Source organism: Anguilla rostrata, chromosome 2 (assembly GCF_018555375.3).
Source record: "Anguilla rostrata isolate EN2019 chromosome 2, ASM1855537v3, whole genome shotgun sequence".
Lineage (NCBI taxonomy): Eukaryota > Metazoa > Chordata > Actinopteri > Anguilliformes > Anguillidae > Anguilla > Anguilla rostrata.
In genome coordinates, this window is record NC_057934.1 from 22,587,274 (window position 1) to 22,605,865 (window position 18,592).

Below are 18,592 nucleotides of genomic sequence, written 5' to 3' on the forward strand. Positions count from 1 at the left end.
AGTGAGACATGGCAGTCACATGACAGTGTTCAATTTGGGAATCTGTGCTTGTGAATCCAATAGTCTTAGTTCTCAGATACAAAAACAGAAGAAATAGTAACAGTAAACAGTTCAAATATCTTCATGTTCATCGTCACAGATAGGTCTTACATGCAAAAAAGTTTCTTGGGGTTAAGGGAGAATATAGACAACTCCACAGCTCCACTGCAATCATGATGATGCCTGAAATATCTACTAAAATGTATGCACCAAACATCTACTCAGAACAACAGGATAAAAATACACCCAGTTCCACACACTAAGTGACAAAATAACCATCAAAACCACACACACACAATATCTATCTAAAAAACAAATAAACACCTACACAGAAACACACACTAAACACAGACCAAAGAGAGCAGTTATGTATTGTAACTAATTCCAGTAATCTGGAAATATGTTCACCATCTCACCAAACTCAGTTGCCAACTGGCACAGCCTCAATGAGTCTATATGTCTGCCAAGTTCAACTCAACTTCAATAAACATAAATTTTACAACACTGTAAGTGTCAGTAAGCCAAGACAGCCAGAGCAAAAGACCAATACAATAGAACGCTTAGGAAACCCACCATCACAACTGTGCTTAGGGCTCCAAGTAAAATCTGAGTCATTCAGTGAATGCTGAGGACAAAAATGGGCTGAAAACAGTTCTCATCCTGCATAGCAGTTTTCATCATGCATAGTCTACATTCAGCACAGTTTTCATCCTGCACAAGCTCCATTCAGCGCCGTTTTCATCCTGCACAAGCTCCATTCAGCGCCGTTTTCATCCTGCATAGTCTCCTTTCAGCTCAGTCTTGTACCAGGCATTCATCCTGCAGTCCTCTTCCTGTACAGGTCTTCATACTGCACAGTGTCACACAGCACTGAGAGCCACTGCAGTATCTGACACAGCTGCACACGTGCGTTTTACTTGACACAATCATTTCTCTATCTGTCTAAAACATGATATATTAGCTCATTTTTTTAGAAAGGTGATCTTTCCATACATTCATTAATCACAGTCATACTTTGAAAAACAAATTGTGCTAGATGTATTTAGGAGTAAGATGGTTTCTGCTGAATCGTACAATTCTCCTGTGTATCTGCAATACCTTCATGAAACACTGTGGTGCTCAACAGTCCCTTTCACCCACTGCTAACGATTTCTGTCTTTAGCATTTTTGTGTCCATCAGCACAGATGTGCGTAATCCGGGCGAGCCCTGAGGGAGAACGCCTCGCTCAGGCATTAGCCAGCTGCGTTGCTAACGCATGTAGTAATCCAGTGGGGAGGGCGTTCCCCCGCAGGGAATTTCTCCACAGCACAGACGCACAGGGCTCAGCTCTCAGCCTCTCTCAGATGCTTGCTAGTTCACTGGTTGAAAGAACAGCCCCGTCCTGCCAGCCCTCTCTCTACTGCTCCTGGAAAACTGCGTCTTGACTGAAGCGTAGGGAAATATAAACTTAAATATAAATACTGTGCATTCTTTGCTAACAGCATAATCCTTCCCCTCAACATACCCCACTCCATATGGTTTCAATCACCAACCCCCCCCCCATCCAACATACACACCGTCATAATTTTAGGGTCTTGTCAGCTTTGAAATCCACCAAATCAGAAGTGGTTATGGGGTTGCACACTGTTTATTTGTTTAGATGAAAAACACTCAAAATGAAACAGAGACAAAGAGAGTGAGTCCGCGGGGGGAGGGGCAGGGGGTGGTTTCTGGGGCAGGGGCATAGACTGTGACGGCGGAGGAGATAAAATAAAGAGGTCCCCAGAGATGCAGAGACACAGCAGGCCACTCCCCTGCAGCTGCACATCTACATTAAAACAGTGATATATGACCACGCCTGTGTCTGCACATTAACCCGAATGCACACTGCTCAGAAATGGGGGTATGCTCCGTTACAAATTGCAAATCCTACTGCAGTCTGAGGCAATTGTTTACAGGAAAGAAATGGCTATATCTGAAGACTAGCAGTCCTGAATGACATGACAATATCCAATAAAAACTAAACTATATATAGTGAGCTCCATAATGTCTGGGACAAAGACATATTTTCTCTGCTTTTATTAAAGAGTATTTGTATGCATTTTGGCTTCACCAAGTAGAAATGACAGCATTCTTTATACACAGCCACCTATTTCAGGGTACCATAATGTTTGAGACATATTATTGTTATGTAAATGAAAGTAGTCATGTTTAGTACTGTGGCATATCCTTTGTATGCAATGACTGCTTGAAGTCTGTGACATCACCAGGGGCTGAGTATCTTCTGCACTGCAGCCATCTTAAGCTCCTGCTTGTTTAAGGGTCTAGTTTCATCAGTATATGAAACGTGTGTTCAATTGGATTCAGATAAGGCAAATTATTTCTGATCTGAATCATTTTTTGCCTTTAAAAAACTCCTTTGTTGCTTCAGCAGTATGTTTGGGATCATTGTCTTGCTGTAGAATGAAGCGCTGTTCAATGAGTTTGGAGGCCTTTGCTTGAACTTGAGCAGAGAAGATGCTTCTGTACATTTCAGAATTCATTCCCCAACTGCTATCAGCAGTTACATCATTAATGAAGACAAGTGAGCCAGTACCTATGGGAGCCACAGATGCCCAAATCATAACACCTCCATCACCAAGTTTCACAGATGTGAAAGATACTTTGGATCCTTTTGGTCCACAAGACCTTTTTCCAAAACACCAGAAACTTTTTTCAGGCTCTTTTATGTATTTCTTAGCAATCTGTAACCTGACTATCCTGTTTTTGTGGCTAACTAGTGATTTGCATCTTGCAGTATAGCATCTGTAGTTCTGTTTGTGACATCTTCTGCAGGCAATAGCCACTGACACATACAACATGGCCTCCTGATGAGCATTTCTGAGCTGTTAGACAGGTATTTGGGGGTTTTCTCCATTGTGTTGAGAATTCAACAGTAGAGATCTTCCTTGGTCTACTGCGATTACTGAGCTCAGTAGTGCTCTCTTTCTTCTTCATGTTCCATGTTTATTTTGAAGCCTAATGTTTGCCTGTTTCTGACTATTTATTTTGAGGCCTCATAACGGCTTCCTTGGCTTTCATTGGTGTAACTCTGGTCCTCATATTGACAAACTCCTATCAGAGACTCCAAAGGCAATTAAAAGCCTATAATTGTCCACTCTCATACCTGCACTAAGGAAGTAACTGAACACACCTGACTAATCAGAAACACCTTTGAAGACATTTGTTCCAAACATCCTTTATGAATTTCATTCACCATAAAAGTCAAGTGCAGCTTAAATACAGCTGAGAGACCAACCCTTTGGTTCGTATCATGGCCCATCCAATAAGAAACCAGGAAAAAGAATCACAAACTCTTATTCAGTCTGACTGCCATAATGAGAATATAAAATCAGACCGCACTCACACTGCAGTTGCGTGTGCGTGTGTGTGTGTAAGCGCAGAAGCATGGGTGTGTGTGCATGTGTATGTGTGTATAAGTGTAGAAGCATGGGTGTGTGTGCATGTGTGTGTGTATGTGCTTGCGTGTGTGTTTCTATACATGAATGTGTGAGAAGGAAAGTTCCTGTCTTTTGTAGTCATTTTGCTGTTGAAAGTATAGTCAGTTTTGGTGGCAGAGGGACATCTTTAGTAAAGGAGCCACATAAAGTATCATTCATTGTCCTCAGGGCAAAGCTCCTGATTCTCCCTAGCAAAGAGATTCTCCATGATTACATCACACTGCCTCTCTTACTTTGCCATCTCTTATGTAATTTGCCATGTAATTATGAAGAACTCGTTACAGAGTGCATTGCTGGCTACATCTACGACAAAACAACAACAGGCCTTAATCAGCTCTAGAGGCAGACGTGTCATGCTGGCAAGTGGCCCTGAAATGCGACGTGCTGCTGGTGAGTGGCAGTGGTGTATGATATCAGCATGTGATATTACCATTCTCTGCTGGTGTGTGGCCAGTGCTGTATGACATCAGCATGTGATATTACCATGCTCAGCAAGTGTGTGGCAGAGGTGTATGATATCAGCATGTGATATTACCATGTGCTGCTAGTGTGTGTCAGTGGTGTATGACATCAGCATGAGATATTACCATGTTCTGCTAGTGTGTGGCAGTGGTGTATGACATCAGCATGTGACATTACCATGTGCTACTAGTGTTTGTCAGTGGTGTTATGACATTGGCATGTGACATTACACTGAGAAGTATTGCAGCCTGTTGTGATTTTGAAAAGTGATTCTGTGCTTGTTTGAAAAGTGGGTGCTAGAGTTTCTAGGCTGAAGCTTGTCTGACAATAATTTAAAGCCAGTTGTAAAGAAGAGGGAGATCAACACCTTTTCTCAGTTCTCACACAGCTTCATTGTTTAGCTGATCAATTTTCCACTCTTTTCAACACACACACCTTCCGGGCAGAGCCAGAAGGATCATTCTCATCTCATTGGTCAAACAGAAACAAAATATTGACTGTAACATTAATACATAAAGGGACTTATTCATCTTTACAGTCATGACTTACGGTGACATTTTCCTGTGAACACACAGAAGCCTCTTGATTTCACGAGTGTTTAACTTAATAGTTTTTCATAATTAAATTCTAATCTGTGTTTAGAGGAGTCAGAGATATAAAAAATGCAGTGCAAGCAGAATTCAACTGCCAGTATTAACCTGAGCAGTTTTACATTTTCCAGTGTATGCAAAGAAGCACCTCCCAACACCAGAGATAAGGTGTACAAGGTGCATCTGAATGCCTGCTAAGAACCCAGGCAAGTTTGCCAAAAACTCTTAAGCATCTGCATTAATCTGCCATGTCTGAAACACTTGAGCATAGCTCAGCAAAACATGATTGGACATATTCACTCTTACATCAGAGCTGCTTGGGTTAGCAAGCCAGCCAGACCAACTGCAGGACTCTCTGAACTGCAGTGTGGGCTCTCATTAAGGCTTAGCATGTCTGGGTTTGATGTTGGGGATGCTACGCCGCTAACAGCTCTCCGCTTTGACATGAAAGTGGCCCTCCCTTTGTGGTGGGAAGGCGTGTTTTGTTTGCTAAATAACCCAAGCATGCAGCAAGCCCTTCGGTCATGGCTGGTCCTCCTGGGCCGACACAGTTCTGTCCGCTCGCATTAGAGACCGGCGTGACTGCGCTGCGTTCCCGGGATGCAATTAACGTAATTGCACTCGCGTTCGGTGACAAGCAGGCCTGGGAACCGCAATTAAGCGCCCTCTCCGAGCCAGCCTCTGAAGGAAGCAGCCAAATGTCACGGCTCATCTTCCCCTCGAAAAACCTAGCTGGCCTCCCACTCCTTCTCCGTTACCTCGCCCTCCCTCTTCCCGAAAACCTGACAATTCTGAACAATCTCTTCAATGCACTCTTTCTCTGGCTTTGCCGCAGTGCCGGGAGAAGGCTGCGATTCTACCTACTTCCTCTATGTTGTTCTGACCTTTGTATTTTTACATACTGTGAACTTTATTGCTCTGCCGCATGGAGGCTTTAAAAGAACACGCGTGTATCCTTCAGCCATGTGCATTACGATGGAGCTGCTTGGCTACACGGAACTGCCTCGCATGAATAGGTTCGTCTGTAAAGCTTGCTGTTAACGGAGGCTGCATGCATGGCTGAAGACGCAGAAGAAGCACTCAGCCGGACAAAAGAGGAAAAAGGTTTCAGTGGTACTGAGACAGCAGTGCAGTACAGTGCAGGGACTACGTATAAAAAGGGCTGCAATTCCTACATGGTCCAACCAATATAGATGTAAAAAGCAATTAAAGCTGGCGGTCTGCACTATAACCTCATTTTCATTGCTTCTTTTCAAATCCAATGTGCTGGAGGACAGAGCCAAAACAACAAAAGTTGTGTCGCTGTATAGGCTATATGTATATATACCCATGTGTGTGTGTGTGTGTGTGTGTGTGTGTGTTTGTTTTTTTTACACTGAAAAGGATATAATTCAACAGATCAACCTCTGATGCACCACTACCACAGTTTCCTCTCACACATTAATCTGAAGGCTGTTTTTAAATTTAGTACTTGGTCTTTTTCAGGTGGCTTCTTATAAATATCACACATATTCCCACTGGAGAGCTGATTTGTTCTTTCCGGGGAAGATTATGGAGAGACGAGGGGGATGGGGAGCAGGTAAGGGTGCATGGTAATGCAGATATACCTGTGTATCATACATGATAAGGATATTTTTGGACAGTGCATCTGCCCCTGTTCCCTCAGGTGCAGTGGCGCGTGGCTGTCTGTGATGAATAGGCTGCTGCAGAGTATTGTTTCTCTCTCCAGGCTCAGATCATTCAGTCCCCCTCTACACAACAGTACTGCAACCCCACACCACACCACTCCCCTGACCACTACACTACACTATTCTAACAAATACACCACACTACTCTGACCTCTACACCACACTACTCTGACCACTACACCACACTGCTCTGACCACTATACCACACTGCTCTCACAAATACACTACACTACTCTAACAAATACACCACACTACTCTGACCTCTATACCACACTACTCTGACCACTACACTACACTACTCTACTGTACTCTAACAAATACACTACACTACACTGACCTCTACACCACACTACTCTGACCACTACACCACTCTGCTCTGACCACATCACACTACACACCACACTACACTGACCGCTACACCACTCTGCTCTGACCACATCACACTACACACCCCACTACTCTGACCACTGCACCACTCTGCTCTGACCACATCACACTACACACCCTACTCCTCTGACCACTGCACCACTCTGCTCTGACCACATCACACTACACTGCTTTGACCACTACACCAACTATTCCAACCACACCCCTACATTGCTGCTCTTACCACTACACCACACAACCCCCCACTTAGTACCATGCTGATTCACCACTGATTCAGGAAGACTATGGCAGTGCGATCTGTACATGCAACAGAGCCCATAATACAGACATTTACATTTGAGCTATTTAGCATACAATTCATTTACACGGCTTGTTAGTTTCTGAGGAAAGGCCATCCAAGTTACGGGCTACTAGGTGGAGCTCTCGGTCTTCACACAGACCTTAGTACAGCCTTTAATAAAGGTGCTCAGTGAGGTGAAATGTGTGTTCATGGGGAGCCCAGTGTAACACAGTAAGGAAACAGGGCTGTAATTATCCCACTCAGAGGTCCTTCACTGCAGTTTAAATAGAATTATGATGGAAAATACGCTGTGGAAACTTTCACAATAACACAGAAGGGAATCAAAACACACACACTGGCCCACAGCCAGAGACAGGCAGCTCCATACATAAACAAGCACATTTCAGTCCATGTACAGCCCAGTTCACCACCAGGGTGGGGTCCATAGTGTCTTAAACAAACACTAAGGAGCTGACAGCCAGAAACCCTCTCTTCCTCCCTCTTCTTTCACATTCTTCCTCCTCTTTCCCTCCTGATTACCTGTCATTATGTGATTTCTCTGATTTGGGAATGAGATCAGCTATGATATTTGTGAAAGATACAAAATAGAGCATCTTCCCCCACCAAAATCAAAGAAAACTCCAAGGCACTCTCTTTTTTAACAATTAAAATGCCTTTATTGTTGTGGCATGGTCATATTAAACCTTGCGTTTCAGCATCAAGCTTTCGTCAGGGAGTCAAAACAGTTGTCATGGAAAAAAATGGCCCTTTTCTAGTGGTATTCCACCAATAGGAATCTTCCACATGGACATAGTGTTGTAGCCTGCCCACATTGGAGGACCAGCCATTATTAAGTGGCTGGAGCCTGGGTAAGTTGACTAAGCTGAGAGTGTGAAATATGGGAGTGGATACGTCAGTGAGCGAGTGAGTGAGTGAGTCACACTGTGATAATTAGGATTAAGTTCCATCCATGTCATCATAAAGGGTAAAATACTAAGCAAGATTTTGTATGCCGTTCACAGTGCTTCATGTAGAAAAGGGAAGCTCACTTCAAGAACATTTTCTATCTATCAGCTGAGGTCGAGAGACGGGAAATTGTAAGGCCACGTAAACTAGGGGAAGATTAGGCACCCAGATTGAGAAGGCCAGTTGAGGGACTGGCCAAAAAACCTTGTTGCAATAAGTGCCATGAGATCTTTAGAGCTACAACGCTGCAAACACAAAAACTTCTCACTATGTTACTGAAATGTTTTTTCAATGCCATAACATTGCCACAAGTTAGCAACAACATTGAGAATGTTTTCCCTTAGCTGGGAAGGTGTCAGGACGACACTGTGGAAGATCACGCATTAATGGCGCACCAAAACCTCTTCCAACATGTTTGTTTTTCCAACAGGTCTCCCATCTAAGTACTAATCGAGCCAGCTCTGCTTAACTTCAGCCATCAGCTCAGGAGGAAATCACAGGGTGGTATGGCTGCTGGCCAAGCAGTACAGATTCAGAAGCTCCCTCAATGATGCCTGCAATATAATTCTGTCATGCGGCTCCTAATTTACAGATGCTACAAGAAACCTTCATGAAAGGTGCTCCACGCACAATGAGAGCTTCAGAAAAGTTAAAGCCAAAGGAATCCGTCCACAAAATATACAAGCTTCTGTCCATTGCACATGCAAATATGGCTCTTTAAACTATATAATGGAAAATATAAGAATGTTCACATCTTTGGAGAAGATGTAATTAACTGTGTCTGTGTGTTGGTGGATTTTGTTTTAGATGTTACTCTAATTTTCAAAAACAGATGTTCTTCAGGTAAGGCAATATTGGTTAGGACAGCGCTATCCTGACTGGGTAGAGAGCTCCACCTCTGTGTTAGAGCAGACATTGTGATTGGATGGTGAGCCGTGTGACGCTTCAGAGGGAGCATCCCTGCACCATAAGGCTCCGCCCCTCTGCAGGGAAAGTGGTGCGTGGTGAGTCACCAAAGTGACATGCCGGTGACAGGAATGCCGGGGCATTGTGCGGCTAAGCCGTGCTCAGGGGGAGAGGGTCATTAGCAGAGAGAAAGCGGCTTCCTGGTGTAATGAGGGTCGATTAGCCCCTAAGACAACAGCTAAAGCCCTGCACATTCAACCGGCTCAATCCCCCCATTCACCAGCAGTGCACCTCTTCCTCATTCCACTCCGCACACCGTTTCTAGGACACTGATAAAAAAAACCAATGAGCAAGCAGAAGAGCATTGAGGGGATTGGCTGGTGAAAAAATCAGAAACTAGAGAGCTGCAAAGGATTGAGCACACAGGTTTTTCTTCTCACTGAGAGAGGGGGAGACAGAGAAAGAGGAAAAGAGACAGAGTGAAAGATAGTGAGAGAGGGGGAAGGGTTAATGGAGTAGCATCTGGAGAGCAGGAAAGATCTTGACAATGCTGCAGCAACGCAACGGCAACATTGAGGAAACATTCCCCATGCAGCTCTCTGCCATCACACATCACACGCTCACAGTTTCCAAAATAACCCTATGTTCCTGAACAGCACAAGCGTGACAGCGACACACCCACACTCCTCCAATACGTTTTATAGCCATACACTAAAATGCACCCCTGTACACCAAAATAGAGGGTCACAACACACCCCCATACAGCAGACAGGAGGTTATCACGCACTCCATAAACCACACAGAGAGGGCCAGTTTAGTTCAAACCAGACCAACTGCTTTGCATGCTAATGAAAAATCACTGCCATTTTAATTTACAATGTGCCAGCTTGTTATTTGATTACCATAATTTTCATTTCTAAGACAAATATAATTTTATTGGTTACTTAAAAAGTAGCCTAATCTAGTTGTGACATTTTAGCTAGCAATCATCTGAAATGGACAATTAATTAGAGGCATCTTTATAACATTGTGCGTGTGAGCAGGATGCATCCTTGTGGGATTGTGGGCAAAATGAAATTTTGTGGGAGCAATTTAAAGAAAAATCCTGTGTAAAAGACTGTTCAGTTCATATGGCAACATAAACAGAAACAGTTGCACCAACATTAAGGAAAACCCATCAGCATACCCTATTCTGAAATGCATCACATATATTCTGAAATACATCAAATACAAGCAGAAAGCATCTATGTTTGAGTTTTAAGAGTGTTCTGTTGTTCTGTGCCTGCATGTCTTACTTGAGTATCTTCCCAATGGCAGCTGATGGTAGAGGCTTTCAGATCAGTAGCAGTTCCATTTTTAGCATAATAAAATATAGGCTACTACACGTATCATATCATATGTTAGCATGCGCCAACTCTTCAACCAGACTGGGGTTTATAAACAAACAGATACACACCTACACACACACATGGCATGTAGGGGGAAGGGGACACAAAATTCAAGTATTACAGAAACTCAATTTATGATAATGCAAATGTATACTGTTTAAAACTACAACCAGATGACAATCAAGTAGGCCAAAAGTTCGTGAATAAATCTGCAATTAAACAATGGGTGTGGGAATATTCTTTCCCTCCACTTTTGCATGTAACTGGATTGTTCCACCTTCCCTTGTCTCACCCACATAATGAAGATGTGAAAAGGGCAAAACATAAGACACAGGGTCTCCAGCCCTAAAACTCTTTATTCATACGACAATTTCACTGTAACGTACCACTACCTTTCATTAGATTCAATGACGTGATGATGAAAAAAATGCCATTTAATTAAAGCTGTATGACTGTGGTGTGGAAAAGGACCACATTTCCTGGAGAAAATAGCACATCCAAGAGCCAGGATGAGAAAACACCATTAAGCAGCTCTGTAGAACTGAGCTCTGAGCAGGTCTACAGACTATAGCTGTACAGTGTGTACAGTCACATTATAACAAGCAGGACTATAAAAGTTCAGACACAAAATGTTACAGGTCTTGTTACAAGATCACCAAGATGCTCAGTGTATACACCCCGCACAGTTTACTCACACTGTCTTAACAGCATGTTTCTGAGAGGGAGAACAGTGTGTAACACCACCAAATCCATATGCCAAAAAACAGTTCATTCAGAGAAGCTTTAACATCCGCTTTTTACTCCAACCCAGCTCAGGCTTGTTTGCACATGCTTTGGCAGGTGTATGGGCCCTGTCGTCTGGCAGTGCAGAGTCCTGCAAGAGGCCCTGTATTCACTGAAAACGAAAGAAAAAAGAACTGCACTGAACAAGCAGTATTAAAAGAAATACTGGATCATGACTGAGTTTGTTACTGTTCTGTAAGACGCTCCATCCTTCTGTTCAGAGAAACAGGGGTTCGGCACTACAGAACACACACGGCAAACAACCGGTGAGATAACTTTCTGAGAGGAAGGAAGAGCCGGCCAGGCTGCACTGAGCAATGCTAAGAAAAAGATTACAGACTCTGTGTTGAGTCAGGCCTACTGCACCCCATCCCTTTCAGGCCAGCCAAAGTTGAATGCCTAGTAAACCCAGCAGCCCCATTTCCATTTTCTCTCTCCCTTCCTCCTTCAGTCTCACCCCAGTTCAGGCACAGTATGCTCCTACTTCACAGAGGATGGCAACCACTTGATGACAACAGTAATATGGGAAGGGTACCTCACTGATGTGAAGGAGAGGGGTATTTACACTGGTGTGAAAGATGGGGTAATTACACTGCAATGCAAAGGAAAAAGAGGGGTAATTACACTGATTTGAAGGGAAGAGTGGGGCAATTACACTGCAATGCAAATGGAAAAGAGGGGCAATTACAATGGTGCAACGGGGAGAGAGGGGTAATTACACTGATGTGAAGGGGAGAGAGGGGTAATTACACTGGTGTGAAGGGGAGAGTGGGGTAATTACATTGGTGTGAAGGGAAGACAGGGGTAATTACACTGATTTGAAGGGGAGAGTGGGGCAATTACACTGGTGTGAAGGGGAGAGAGGGGTAATTACACTGGTGTGAAGGGGAGAGAGGGGCAATTACACTGGTGTGAAGGAGAGAGGGGTAATTACACTGCTGTGAAGAGGAGAGAGGGGCAATTACACAGGTGTGAAGGGGAGAGAGGGGTAATTACACTGGTGTGAAGGGAAGAGAGGGGTAATTACACGGGTGTGAAGGGGAGAGAGGGGCAATTACACTGGTGTGAAGGAGAGCGGGGTAATTACACTGGTGTGAAGGGAAGAGAGGGGTAATTACACTGGTGTGAAGGGGAGAGAGGGGTAATTACACTGGTGTGAAGGAGAGCGGGGTAATTACACTGGTGTGAAGGGGGGAGAGGGGTAATTACACTGGTGTGAAGGGGAGAGAGGGGCAATTACACTGGTGTGAAGAGGAGAGAGGGGCAATTACACTGGTGTGAAGGGGAGAGAGGGGTAATTACACTGGTGTGCAGGGGAGAGAGGGGCAATTACACTGGTGTGAAGGAGAGAGGGGTAATTACACTGGTGTGAAGGAGAGAGGGGTAATTACACTGGTGTGAAGGGGAGAGTGGGGTAATTACAGAGAGAGAGATGGGTGGGGAGTTCCACACTGTGCAATTGATTCTTTTTTTTTAAAAATTCTAACTGTTTGGGTGTTCGATTCATTAACCTCAGGGTGTTCCCTGCATTGTAAAATCGTGGACAGGTCGATTAAAGGCAATTTTGAGCCGCCTAAAGAAAAGCTCAAAAATGTCTTTTAAATCTGCTCAAACATTTAAATAAAAGCTATTTCAGATGGGCACAAGAATGGATTCTGGTCATAGCCACGGACCCCAAACCCATTATTGTGACACATTTGGTAGGTGAAGCACACTGACATATACAAATATACACTAATTTCTGATTTATTTCAGTCATCAAAGAAACAACGTATGGTGATTGACAGCAAAAAGCAAAGGTAATGTTGTAACTTATGAGGCAGAACAACCACCACATAAGAAAACAAATGATATACATGAGGAGAAAATCTACTTTAAAGACTGGATTAAAAAGTTTGGGAACCTTCTACGATGCACTGATAATTTGGGCACTGCATACAGTATTGTAAAAATGTTTGTTAAATAAAACATTCTTACTTTTATCTCAGAGGGGGAAAAAAACAGAAATTGCATATGTCATTTGGGCTGCTATGTGCTCCTAAATCTTCCATATCAGGCGCACCACGCTCCATGGCAAAATGCTGCTGGCTGAGCATTACTGGGATCAAACCTCTGTGTCACCCTAACACATAATGTGAGCTGATTCATCTAAGCTGACCAGGAGCACAAAAAGTGATATAGTCCACAGAGAGAGAGAGAGAGAAAGGGAGGGAGAGAGAGAAATCTATACTATACACATATTTGTTTAGATCATGATAAATGTTCTTCACACCTTAAATAATGTTAATTATTTGTTTGTTTTTTTACATTATGTGAACATTTTTTTTACTATTATTATTATTGTTGTTGTTGTTGTTATCATTATTATTGTTGTTATTACTGTTATTATTATTATTGTTGCTATTATTATTATAGTGTTGTCGATCATACTTGTTGCAGGTCGTATGCCAATAAAGCAAACAGAAAGTGAAATTGAAATTGAATTGAGAGAGAGAGAGAGAGAGAGAGAGAGAGAGAGAGAGAAAGACAGAATATAGAACAAAGGAGGACAAGAGATATGCAAACAGGAATAAGAGTAATACTCTTACCATAAGAAGATAGTGGACATAAACATTTGAACAAATGAACATACCTAAAAAAATAAAATAACTATTGAGAACACTAGACAATAAAATCAGTTACAAGATTAGAAAAACTGTTCAAAACAGCCAGAATGTACCCTCTTCTACATCTATAAAAAGCTAATTCTATCGGGACACTTGGTGATTATACCCAGAAGACCAGAACAGGGTCTGTCATGAAACCACAGTAAAATGATCAAGGCTACACCTGCTGTTTACTGTATAGCCCATGACCAGACTGACAACCCCCAAATCGGAAGAACCCCAAACCTCCCAGAGTTCTCCCAGCAATAAAAAACATGCCTTCAAATGTCCACAAAGTGTATGAGCCAGGGACTCTCGCTCCCCACAAAAGAATAGTATGTGCCAGACATCTGTTAATGGCAATGACTCAATGAATAATCCGCCACAGGAAGTCCCCTGACTGTGCTGAGGGAAATTCTTCAATCGCCAATGCACATTATTAAGATACTCTTCTTGCCACAAGTCTCCCGTTCAGTATACATGTTGAATCTTTGCAGCCCCTCCAAAACTGGAGAACTCTCATCCTTACACTTCCTCAGTGCTGCTAAGGTGTACATGGGTGGGAACTGTTTGAGTGTAAATAGCCTGATTATTGTTTGAATACGTACAGGTGTACGTACCGGGCGACATAGCTCAGGAGGTAAGAGCGTTTGTCTGGCAGTCGGAGGGGCGTGTAGAAGTGTCCCTGAGCAAGACACCTAACCCCTAATTGCTCCCAACGAGCTGATTGGTACCTTGGAGCTGATTGGTACCTTGCATGGCAGCCTTTCACTGTTGGTGTGTGAGTGTGTGTGTGAATGGGAGAATGAGAGGCATCAATTGTAAAGCGCTTTGGATATAAGCGCTATATAAATGCAGTCCATTTACCATTTACCAGGTGAAAACGAAGGTGAAAAACCACAAGTTTCCATTTGAGGTGGAAGTCACAAGGTTCTGTAGGGTAAGTATAAGCAGCATAGCTTTGTATGGGTGAGTGCAGCAGCCATAAACCCAAATCCAAGCACAAAGACCCCTGCATGGCTGACCAGTTCAAGGTGCTTGCCCTCCCTTCAGATAAAGCATTTTCAAACAGAGAGAGCTACCTGAATTTGGAATGGAGAGAGCCAACTCACTAGGCCACACTTGTTAATTATTACAGCAGGCTAACTTGCAAATAAATAACTGATTTTTATTTTATAGGCTATATGGACCATATCACAATCATTTAACAGTCTTATAAAAAGTAAGAGAACATAAGTGCATTTGTCTGATTTGATACGTGACCAATAGTGTCAGATCTGGCTAGGAACAGTCGCAGACCAGCGAGTAAAGATGTACCATCACTAAAGCACCAGGACAAGTTAACCCTGATAACCAAGCACTGAAGTACAAATTCCATACTGAATAAATCCATAACAAGCCCATTGAGAAAAACATACAACAATAAAACCAAACCTAAAACCATAAAAATGTCACTGCTTTAATTAGTACAAAAGGTGGGAGAGCTAGGAGGTGGGGATTGGAACCAGGATACATCATGAAGAGGCATGTCTTCAGTATCCATTGGACAACAGTCAGCGATTCTCCCACCCTGAACACCGAGGGAAGTTCGTTCCACCACTAGGGGCACGGTACAGCCAAGTACAGTGACTGGGACTAGCGTTTAACTATGTTTCCATGTTCAGGTAAAACATATATTGAAGCTCTCAGAGGTGAAAAAAAACTGATATGGGTCTATTCTACTCAATCTAAAAGATTCTGGTACACTAACCAAAGTATGTTAGATAAAAGGTCCCCTCATTGTAAAATGTAGCTACCTTTTAAGCCTGGTTAATAATCCAGTGATCAACTATTGCCTAAAGATCAGTATCAGCTAGCCCACTGTCTCCTTGGTTAAGTCTTTAATCAGAGCCACCTTGTAACAGTTTGAGGGCAAAGCTTTAGATATTTGGCACTTCAGTATGACAGAGAATGCATTTGATATCAACACCCAAAAAGGCTATGAAAGCATAATCGTTCTGCACATAAGGACTATCAGTGTCTCCAACACATTCAACAGAAAACCAGTACAGTCTCCAAAGCCAAATCCTGCATTTCTGACCATTAACCAAACAGACAATATCTATGTAAATGCTGAGCATTCATTTGCATACAAACTTGCAGCACACAAAACCTGTAATTCAACATTGTGGAGTGCAATGTGTGTTGAAATTGGCCACGTCTGTTTCATAGACTACGTTGGTAGTAAAACAGCAGCTCAGTGAGTTCTGGCCCAGATGTGTGCCAGACTATATTTAACCTGATTCCATGACTCCTAACATTAATGTTTCCCCAACCAACTCCTCCTGCATTTTCCTTCTCTTCTCCTTCATGGGAAAAGCAGGCCTGCTAGGGTCCCTCCCTCCTTCCCTTAAAACCGTTCCAATGCCCTGAGATCCGCCATAAAGCCTACCACATTAACATTAGGCTAATCATGAACCTACTCACCACCTACAATCTGTTCTTATGTTTCCATGACAGTAAACCACGGCCATTTACTGTGATGTCATCCAGCTGGTTAAACCGACCACTTCCTCTTTAACCCCACATCAGCCAAAACAGCCCTGGATCTCACATTGGAATTGATAACATGGGATTATAACTCAGAAATATACAGCATGTGGGAATAAGATCATAATCAACCAGGCAGAATCCCTACAGTGAATTCCCTTTCGGTAGACTCAAAGTTGTCAGAGAGAACTTTATTCTGAGTATTTTCATATGTAATAATGTTACCATTTTTAAATAAGTGCTGTAAAGTAAACCAAAGGGGGTGTAATGACGCCAAACCATTTCCGCAATTATTATTATTTAAACTAATAATTGCATGTAGAAAAAAACACTGACTGACGTAGTTGAGAATTAGAGTCTAGAAAGATTGTCAGTGATGTCAAGCGTGATGGTCAGCCTTTACAGTGAGATAATATGAGAAGAGATCACTGAGGATGTCCACAATTCTCAACTACATGAATGGGTCTTCCAGCTCTAGTCAGATATGTAGCACCAATAGCGTCTTTCAAATTGCTCATGAAATTCCACGTCAGTATCCGAGTTGAACAGGCAACGATAACAACAAGCACAGTAACACGTGTTAGTTATGATTAACATAGTCTCCTCCTCCTAATAATAATAATAATAATAATAATAATAATAATAATAATAAAGTATATGGCCTTGGTTATATGTTAACTTTACTATGGAGCTGTAATGTTAAATATTTTCTCATATTTTCTTTTTGTTGGAATGACGAGCAAGTCGATTATGGTACGGCACAGGACCACAGTGGAAAAAGCTCGCCGAAGTCTAGGCTACATCTAACTGCCTTGGGACACGGTAACGACGTGCGATAGCATCTTATAACACGGAAAATGAACATCATCGTGCATACTAAAGAGCTGACCAATTAAAATATGTATGGACAAAATTTGAACTATTGCTGAGGCAAAAATATTTTATGTGCACTGACCACGTTCCGTTGCGGATCCAGCCTATTCATTTCAGACGGATATGAACTAGCAGGTTATCTGCGCAAGAAACGTATTATCTTTTCATGCATTTATCGTAACACAGAAACCAATGTAATAATAGACACTAGTTTATTGAATTCTGTGGAAAGCCACTTTAACCGATAAAAATTACTTCACATTAAAAACGAGGGTCCCTGATAATATATTGAAAGCATCGGCCAAGCATATTATGTAGTGTTTCAAAAGGGTAGCCTACGTACGCACGCGAATAAAATAAAATACACACACATGGACTTGATATCAGAATCGTGGCAGATGGCGTGGCAGAACCAACAAATAAGATTACGGTTAGACAGGTATGCCGACGCCATCATTTAAGAGGATCAGATCCCCACTTAAGCTTTGTAATGTTATTGATACTTCGAACCATCTGAGTCGATGTAAATGAATCCCTCTTGTAGTGGGCTACAATAGCCTACCCAAGTGCAAGCAAACCAGCCTTTCTTTTCACGGCTAGACGTACCGCAGCATATGAGAAGCCCCGCCACTCACCTCTTGTAGACATGTCTTGCAGAAAGGCAGTGAAAATTTTCCTCCCTGGTTGTCAAAGGGTGAAAAATAAATAGAGAAAAATATTTTCCGAATTCAGTTAGGTTTTCCGCTACTTCCAGAAGTAACCGTTAATTGCCTGTTCTGTCTGCCCTAGTGAATGGCAGCGATGGAACAGCGGGTTCAATAATAACTGTAAGCGGCGGAATAAGAAAGGGCAAACGCGAGCCAATACAGAAATAGACTGCACAGCTGGGCGTGTCCTGCACAGAAATACGCATGCCAGCTTTGCACGAAATCAAATTGAATAGTAAGAATGAAACATTAATGACAGTTATTAATATTTTACTCAACGCAGTCTTTCCATGGAACGATTTTTCAATAGCCATGTTTTCCCTGTCTTCTATCACGAGTAGGCTGTATGTTATAATTTCAGGGGCACACAGCTTGGGGAAACGGCGTGATTTAAACATAATAAAAAATCGAATAGGCTACCTTCGGACTTCAGAGACGATACGCGCTTGAATTGACTGATCGCTTTTAAATATAGGCCCAAGCGAGGGCTATATTTTTAAAAATTCAAGGTTACTTGAACATTAACCAGATTCTAGTTTTTTACACTTGCTACTGAAACCGATTTGGTCTAACCAGTCAGTTGCCTGTTTCCAGTAGTTGAATATTAGTTCCTGTGAGTCTCCTAAACGTCAAACATTATCTTATGGTAGTATTTCAAATATTAGCTGTAAATAGATTGTCTCGGAAAACGGTTCATTCCATTTTCTAATTTCTCTGTGTTTGCGTTGTTTGCAGAGTAAGGCCAAGTCATCTGCTGTTGTGTATGATGATCAGCCGTACGAGTGCCCATCACACACAGGGGAAATACAGAATCTGCGTGCAGCAACCAGCAGATGAAATTGTCGTAGCCTGAAGCGCAATTTATAGAC

The 18,592-nt window shown here is 42.5% G+C and overlaps 1 protein-coding gene across 1 annotated transcript in view; it reads right to left on the bottom strand.

Moving 5' to 3' along the window:
• Positions 1 to 17,856, bottom strand: part of ablim1b (actin binding LIM protein 1b) — a 142,508-nt gene extending 124,652 nt beyond the window's left edge. The window contains exon 1 of the mRNA XM_064321300.1: positions 17,652 to 17,856. Within this exon, the coding sequence (XP_064177370.1) occupies positions 17,652 to 17,664 (13 nt within the window). The 5' untranslated portion in view covers positions 17,665 to 17,856. The remainder of the gene's footprint in view (positions 1 to 17,651) is intronic.
• Between the last annotated feature and the right edge of the window lie 736 nt (positions 17,857 to 18,592).